At 45.7% G+C, this 8,580-nt stretch overlaps 1 protein-coding gene across 1 annotated transcript; it reads right to left on the bottom strand.

Annotated features, from left to right (window-relative positions):
• Positions 1-4,030: 4,030 nt before the first annotated feature.
• LOC127300888 (peptidyl-prolyl cis-trans isomerase, chloroplastic) lies at positions 4,031-7,315 on the bottom strand. The gene is made up of 7 exons (XM_051331084.2): positions 7,142-7,315; positions 6,079-6,369; positions 5,734-5,933; positions 5,190-5,425; positions 4,885-5,027; positions 4,701-4,772; positions 4,031-4,428 (listed from the first exon to the last, which is right to left on the bottom strand). The coding sequence occupies exons 1-7, from the start codon at positions 7,241-7,243 to the stop codon at positions 4,201-4,203; spliced, it is 1,272 nt and encodes a 423-aa protein (XP_051187044.1). The 5' UTR covers positions 7,244-7,315; the 3' UTR covers positions 4,031-4,200.
• Between the last annotated feature and the right edge of the window lie 1,265 nt (positions 7,316-8,580).

Here is an 8,580-nt window from a genome sequence, read left to right as displayed (position 1 = left end):
TGTCCTTTGTGGCGCGCATTGGGTCATCGCGCCCTGAGTACTGGAACATCAGCCGGTCCCTGTGTTGGAGCGGCTGGATCCGCTTGGTGAACCAGGAAAGGGTCAAGTCCTTCCCTGACAGCCCCTCCTCCGTGAGCTTGCAGATCCGCCTGACGGCGCGAGTGAGCTGGGGCGACTCGGAGAGGTGGGGGCAGTGCGTCCATGTCGGAAGCTCGGTGGCGGGGCAGTTCTTGAACGACGGCAGTCTCCTTGTGCTCGCCGGGTCGGAAACGTCCTTCAAGTAGAAGAAGCCTCGGACCAGTGCGCGCGGATTCGTGGCGGTCAGTGTGGGGGTAGACGCGGCCCGGGCGGATCATGAAGGTGATGGATCCGCATGTTGCGAGCTCGGTGGAGTTCCGGATCCTCTCCTTCTTGACGGTGAAGTAGTATTAAAACAGAGGAAGCTCGGGAGTTACCCGGAGATGGCCCTCGCACAGGGTGACGTGATTGCTGATCGCAAGCACGCTGTTTGGAGAGATGTTGTGGGGTTGGAGCCCGTAGACCTTCAGGATCTCCAGGAAGAAGTCCGAAGGCGGAAACGAAAAACCCCGCTCCACCAGTGCCTTCGTCAGCACCATCTCATTGTCCTCCGGAGCTGGGGCTAGTTCATTAGGAACCGACCTCCAGCTTCCGGGTTGCAGGAAGCCCTCCATCTCGAGGTTCGTCAGCTCCATCTTGGTGGTGGTGCAAGGCCACCATTTTCCCTTGGCTTCAGCGTCCTGTTGGCGAGCCTTTGATTTTTTGGCGGCGGCCTCTTCCGCCTTGTGCTCCGCCTGATCCTCCCCGGAGGCCTTCTCCGGGTTAGCGGAAGTCCCTTCAGTTTCCTTGCCGGAATCCTTCGAAGGACCCAGCTTAACTGGAACGAAAGGTGGAGGGGCGGAGGAAATCGGGGTGGCCATGATCGGTTCAGAGGCTGGAGGCGGAGTCGTTGAAGACATCTGAAAAAAAATACCGATGGCGGAAATGTTCTTTAGTCGGATCCAACGTCATCTTCCCCAAATTCATCCCTACCAACTACGGCGCGAGAGCGAAGTTCAAGGACTCACCATAATGGCGTCTGCGGCGGTCGGAGTCGCCGGCGACGAGGTTTCCGCGCGGTGGCTCGCTGATGTTAAGAACAGGATGAACACGACGCGGCGGCGAAGTAACTCCGGCGATGTTCCGGTGAGATTCCGGCACGGCGGAGAGGGAGCTCGCGGCGGCGCTTGGCAGAGAGGTGAGAAGGGGGGTGAATGGGGGTTAAGGCGTCGACGGCGGATATTTATAGGCCGGCGGGACGAGATTCGTGCTCCGCATCATGTGGTCGGAACGCAAGCGTCGCGCCGTTGGATGCGTGACACGTGTCCTAAACCCTAAGCGGTAAAAATGGCTAGAGATAAGTTACCGCACAAATCGCGCGAAAATGGCGCCAGAATTGGCGGAACCGTTTGAGTCTTTTAAGATTCCGGGTAATTGCGTGAGGATAAGTTAGCTCTCATTCGCGAGCAGGGAGTAACCCGGAAATGTTCTTTGGAACGTCGATGGATGAAGTCCCGCAGGATGGGAGCATTTTCCGGCTATAAGTTGGAAAAAGAAGAAAATGTGAAGTTGGAGTTCTTCAAGTTCCTCCGCGTTACCAACATTTGTCGGAGATCATGATGGACCAGCAAGGCGGAAACAGCAGGTGAAACTCGGAGAACTCTGGGGGCTACTGTTGTGGGTATACTTCATGGGTGTACCATCGACAGTGCCTAGATCCGGCAAGCCCGGGTGGCCCACAGATGGTGGTGAGGCATGTGGCCCATCGGGGCGGCCCGATTCTGTTGATCCTGACGGAAGATGTCCAGCCCAGGAGCAGGGAGCCGGATCCAACCGACATTGAGGAGGAACCCGGATCCACGGAGGCCCATTAAGGGACCCGGATCCGGTACGACATAGATGGAAGGGCGGATCCTTGGCGTACACGGCAAGACATTGTACCGTAGTTAGGTAACCTGTATCCGGGTAGGACTCTCCATGTAAACCCTAGATCCGTGCGCCTTTATAAGCCGGATCCCGGGAGCCCTAGAGGCAAGACCTCAACTCATTGTAACATCGCGAAAGCGCCCAGATAATTCCAGACAAGCAGCAGTAGGCCCTGTCATCGTGCAGGTGTTCCGAAGCTGGGTAAATCGCGTACCACCGTCCCGTGTGCACTCCGCCCTATGGCCCCTACTTCTTCTCCCCCTCGTGAGGATCCCTCCTCCGGGGTACCGTCGATTAGGCAACGACAATCACGTTCCTCGCCCCTCGCTCATCGATCCCTAGAGACCGTGTTCATCATAGGAGGCTAGAGCTCATCAGAAGAATATGCAAAATGATACTTGTACATGAGATCATCTTTATTTGCTCTTGTTTTATTTTGGTATCCTAATTTTTATCTTAGAATTTTTTATCCGAATTAGTATGTTGTAATTGTGGTGCAAATTGATGCAAGTTTAAGCAGTAAAGAAAGAACAACAAGTTCAAGGATATAAGGTGAAAAAAAACATGAATGTAGCCTATTGTAGTATAATTTTCTCCTTTTTTGCGAATAGAATCCTAGCATTAAGATAAAACATCGAACAATACAAAGCACCACAATAAAAACAAAAGTTACAATGAAATCTTTTATATGCCCTTCGTCTTCAACCTTCAGACCATGTCGACAGCGCGCCAGCTGCTCCTCCCCGAGTCGTCCTGCGGATGGGAAGCCGAATAACCGCCAATGAAGCTCCGTGAAGATCCAAAGATCCCCCTAGCCAGAAGAAGTGTTCGAGAACCACACCACTCCCACAAGTTTCTCGACGTCACCCTCGAGGTGGGGCTTAAGCCGTAGAGACATTATTGAAGAAGACGTCGCCGCCACCACCTAAGCGCTGTCCCACCAAATTAAAACCCTAAAACCAAGGGAATGGAGCCCTCCCGCCGACGCGGGCCGAGATCCACCCCGCCTCCATGGCTCGAAGGCCACCGAAGTGAGGCAAATTACCAACGGGAGGCGGAGAAAGCCTAGCCGGAGCATTTCGGGGGGAAGGGGTACATGACGGAATTTTTAACGTACTGGATCTGATGGAATAGTTTTCTACATTTTATAAACTATAAATACTTATTTACCATTTATAAGATTAACACCTTATATTATGGGGCATATATAGATGGTAGTACGAAAGTTCAATACAGTTGGTAACAGTGGAGAACATAATTCTCAATGAATTCCTATACATTTTAGAAGACAAATTTCGTCGATGCCCCCCTCCCCCACTCTGATAAGTGAGCATAGTCTTGAAATGCTTGATATTTTTCAAAGAAAAAAAAAACTCGATCCTTCCTTCCCTATTGGCGACCCATATTCAGAAGACATCAAAGGACTAAGATGGTTATATCTCCGGCCCTCTACGAATCAAACTGCAAATAGCAATTAGGCAGAATACTCTTTTAGCAGTAGCTCGACTCGTTTGTGACTTCGTTAATCCTGAAATTTAGCGACACTTTGCTTTAGGCGCGGTGGTGCGTCTGTGTGGTGGCGCCTCTTTTGATCATTGTACCCGTTTACCCCATTTAGAAAATCTTGTGTCAATTCTTACCCTATTTACTTTTATACTGTTCTCTTTGGTTAGATTCAGTCATAGCAATATACATTCCCACATCTCGCGTTATTTTTAAGCATAAATTTAGCATTGTGAAAATTTGTATTTTTATGAATAGCTGACGGTACAATCTGAAGTTTGGCTTGACTAGACTTTAAAATGTCATAGTAGATTCCACTGGTACACAGATGGAATACTTCAAAATCTCTGGAAAAATTGCAGAAGTCCATGCAACATCATATCGGGAGCCCATACAGAGGAGATGGTGCAATATCATATTGGGAGTCTATGAATAGTTTCTCAAGCAAAATGACTGACGTTTCAGTTCTATCTTCTGAATTTCTTGCCAAACTTATTTAAATTCAGGCTATACATGGCCTAAGCAGACCTACTAGCAGGAGACAGGAGATAAATAGCTTTGACTTTCTATTAAATATCAAATTCCGCACAATGCAAAACTCTAGGCACAAAAAGGAAAAAAAACGCGGGGACAAGGTTAGAACTTACAGCGCTTTACATTAATTTGAATACTGTAAAACAACCTCATGTCAACGAACTCTTATACACAAACACGTTAGCCTACAATCTTGTAGCTCGGGTTGACAAGATTGTCTAGGCCTGAGACAACCTGGATGGACTCAATAACATCCCCAACCTTGAGATCAGCCAAGTAATCCTCATTCTCAGTTACATAACCGAACACGGCATACCGCCCATCCAATATATTGGAATTGCTTGGTGTCAGCTCACTTTCTTTCAAGAGCCAAAAGATTTGACTAGAAGCGGAGTTGTCATCAAATTCCTGTCATGATATACATATGCAGTGTGTCAGTACTAAGAATATGTTAATCCCTTCATCCAGAAATATAAGACACACGTTCTCAAATATTTAAACATTGACCATCAGTCCAACTATATGTGCATTGTCGGATACCATTGAAAAGTGTTTTTTAATGCAAATCCAACCATAACAATTTGGGAAAGCGTGTGTTCTTTATATTCCTGGAAGGAGGGAGTAAACTATTTCTGCATATTCTTGACATGTTAAAACTGAAGAGCCTAGGTGAGACTTACCTCTCTAGCCATTGCCATCGTTCCAAATGCATTAAAAGGAAGTTTTGTTTGAGCCTTGTAGAGTCCAAGTTCCTGAAATGCATGACGGTATGAACCACAAGAACAATACCATTCAATGGACAGCGCCAGAATTTCCAGCAGCCATGCAATAGACGGATAACAAAACTAATTGATGGGTACGTACTTCAAGTGTTTCACCGTAAATAGGTGCCTTTTCACCATCAACCATTATCTCAAGAGGTATGGTACGACTCTTGCCAGTACTGGGATCAATAAAGCCCTCAGCCGGTCCCTCAGGATCTCCCGTTTGAACAACAAAACCATCAGCTGCAAAAGGACCAACCCGCGCGCTGTATTAGTAAAAATTTAACTGTTTAGACATACTTGCTTGTTCGGTTGTGAACACCAAACAGTTAATATCTGGTGGATAATGCTAATGCATACTACAATAGAGTATAATCCTTGAATGCATCCCAGATACTGGGTTACCTCTTTGGACTTCCATGCCATCGTAGAACTTCCGTTCCACCAGATCTAAGAAGTTCCCAGAAGTCACAGGAGCATTGTATCCATCCAGAACTATCCGAAATACACAATCTTCTACGTTCGGATTGTCTTTAATCTTAACCTTCATATCCACAGTAGCTCTTCCTTTAAGAAGAGGCATGTTGTTGTATTCTTCTGGTACTTCATAGGGGAAGCCATCGACCATATCTTCTTCTATGCTGCAGAAATGCAATGTCCCAGGAAGATCTCAGCTGCAGAGTAAATGACAAGGTATAAATGAGAAGAGCTCTTTCGTAAGAGTTCTCAGCAGTTATTTACTGGTAAAGATATATAATTCAGTTTGTTAATGCTACAAAGGTGTCATTTCACAATTACCATGTTTTTCGGGAAATTATAATATCATAGACAGACCCCATAATTTTAAAAAAAGGAAACTACCAAATCCGACTCCCAAAAATAGGTGATCAGAACTGAATAAAACCAAAAAAATTATTTAATTTTAATTTAAGGTGACAGTATTACTCACGTTCCAACATAATTAAGAAGCTCTTTCTGCTTTGGAGCTACCGCTTTCCTGTTTCTATCCTCAACAATTCGTTGAAGCTCTTCAAGTCCAACAGCTAATTTATCCAATATTTCTTCTCCATTTGCTCTTTTTGGTTCAGCCAGACCAGTAAGTATTAAACTCCTCCCGTTACTCAGTGCTCTTGATGCTTGCCTCACATTCTACAGTTTCAAGAAAAATACGAAGAAGCCAGGATTCATATGGGTAGAGCATATTCAAGAAACTCTACACAACAGATAGCTGATTTCTACTTCTTTAGATATAACCTAAATCTTTGCTACTAGGAATCATGACAGTATGACTTACTCTTTCTACTGAATCCAAGGCTCTAACACCAGCAACCTTGAGACTGTCGGTGATATCCTCCAACGGTTTTTGAACTTCACGAATAGCTTTATTATCTATGGGTAAAGCATATCTCAACAAAGCGCCCGGATCTTTAATGGGAGGTCCAGAGATCAGAACTGAAATATCTGGGATCACAGGTTGGAGAGGAGATGCATGGGCTGACCATCCAAATGTTGATGGAGCAGTAATTAATCCAACCGACAATGCTACAGAAATTGCACATTCTTTCCAGCTGAATGAGTTTCCTTTCTGCAGAATTTAAGGAAATGAAAAGGAGAACTAAGAACAGCTCGTAGAATTAAAATTTAGTCAGCTATAATGCTGAGTATCCAAAAAGGGCAACTAAAATAGTAAAATGATGAAATGTGTTTGCATATGCTTGCATAAGTACGTTCAAATCTAAGTATCTACAAAAAATATTCAGTTGCAGAAACCTAACAACCATAGGAGCTAATTTAGAATGCATTCCAATCCTTTGAACGTACTCGGCACCACATTCACAAGATACACAACAATATCATTTGGTTACAATTATTTCTATTAGACCGAAATCTCAATTTATATATTAGGCAACATTTGAAGAATTTTATTGTCCTGAAAAAGTTATTTGATTTCAGTCCTTAACCCAGATACATGCTTCCCCAAAACAACCCATTTTTAAAACAAGTTCACAATCATCCACAGCCATGAACTCAATTTACACAAGTACTTCTAGCTTTCATTCTGAAATAATATACTCAATCTTTGGTCATCCAAAAAAAATCAGTAACAATCGGCTGTGTTCGTGCACTAACGTTCAGTCACATCGTTCAGGCTGATATTCTTTAGTTTCAAAATACCCAATTACCCACCCACCTAACTGAGTACATATAACCACATAATTAGCAACATTCCCACCGGGGTTAAGAAATACAGCAACGCTGAGCCACATCGGCGTGCATCAGAAAGCCCAATTTCGAACCAAGGGCGGCATTGCAGCGACTACCACTACTACGATCGTAAGGAAATCGTATCTCCTCACCTCGCCGGACAGGGCGCACCGGGCGACAGAGCGACGGTCGCGACCAGTGCGAAGAAGCGGGGGGCGGCCGCAGCAGCGGGAGGAGGCGAGCGCCGCGGCCATGTGGACTAGGTTTTGGGGGAAGCTGGACGGTGTGGCGGAAGGAAGAAGGGATGGAGGTGGAGGAGCAGGTGGTTTTCCGTGAGGTGGATAAGGCGGGACAGGTGGAGGTGGCGATTTTCGCGATTGGCGGAGGAGATGCTGAGGTGGATAAGGACTTGGATAAGACTAACCTCGTTTCAGAACCTACATACTCCCTCCATTTACAATTACCCTGTATTTAAGCTTTGCCCTAAAAAAAACCCTGCGTTTTAGCTTTTTGGTAAAGTTAAATTTTACAAAGTTTGACGAAGTTTGTACTCATATTTCCACGCTCTTTTCAAGGTCAACATTCACCATGATTTCGATCAACAAAACATGTGTTGTAAAAAGTTATACCATGGAATTCATATTAGAACAAAGATTCTGATAGTAGATTTTCTAAAATAACATTTTCATATAATATTGGTGAAGTTTATGTTTCAAGTTAAAGGAGCCTGGTTTGATTTGGCTTGATGGTACAGTGTGCATTTTATTTAGTTATTACTACCTCCATCCTAAAGCCTAAGGCTTTAAAAAAAAGTTTGATTAAAATTTTACAATAATCTATCAATAAATATAATATATAAAAATATTATCTGCCGGCACGGGAGGGCACGAAGAGGAAGCCAACTGCTGATCTGCCGGCCCCGACTCCGCCAGCTACCGAGATCATCAGCTTGTAGGAGCACGGCGACGGTGCCTCCAACATGTTCGGCGGAATGCCAGGCCAATCCGCATGATGTTCTACCGCTGTTCATGGAAATTCTAAACGATTCCTCGGTGAATATTACGGAGCCGCCCATTGTTGCGTACGACATCGAAGGTGGTAGCAAAGAGGACGAGGATGTCGAAGAGATGGAGGATGGCGACGCCTATGGACAAGACGCGTTGGAAGAGGTTGACGATGCGGCCTTCAGTGAGGCGGTGAAGGAAATAAAAGGAGAGCTATCAACTACTCCGAGGTCGAAGAAACTTGCTTGGTTCGAGCGTGGTCGCAAGTGTCCATGGACGCTATCCACGGCACGGACCAAACCGGCAAGCGCTATTGGCAGCGAATCGAAGAGAAAGTCTTCCACCTCATGCTTCGCGTCAAAATGCCGGTGACTCGTTCCTATCGATCCCTACAAGGCCGGTGGGATGTGATCACGGCGTCTTGTAGCCGATGGAGTGGAGCAATGGAGCAAGTTCGCAATGCCTCCGAGTGGCGTCTCTATCGATGACTATGTAAGTTCATTGCATATTGGAGGTTTTGTGATTGTGTTAGTATGTGCATTGCATAGTGATGTTGCATTTTCGGATATGATTGTAGGAAAGGATTG

Source organism: Lolium perenne, chromosome 7, assembly GCF_019359855.2.
Source record: "Lolium perenne isolate Kyuss_39 chromosome 7, Kyuss_2.0, whole genome shotgun sequence".
Taxonomy (NCBI): Eukaryota; Viridiplantae; Streptophyta; class Magnoliopsida; order Poales; family Poaceae; genus Lolium; species Lolium perenne.
The sequence above is the reverse complement of the archived record's forward strand: the minus strand, read 5'-3'. Positions and strand labels throughout refer to the sequence as shown.

Coding starts and splice junctions, on each gene's coding strand:
- LOC127300888 (XM_051331084.2), bottom strand. CDS start 7,243: ATGGCCGCGGCGCTCGCCTCCTCCCGCTGCTGCGGCCGCCCCCCGCTT. Junction 5,934..6,078: donor CCTTGGATTCAGTAGAAAGA/GTAAGTCATACT, acceptor TTGAAACTGTAG/AATGTGAGGCAAGCATCAAG. Junction 4,773..4,884: donor TTTACGGTGAAACACTTGAA/GTACGTACCCAT, acceptor CATGCATTTCAG/GAACTTGGACTCTACAAGGC.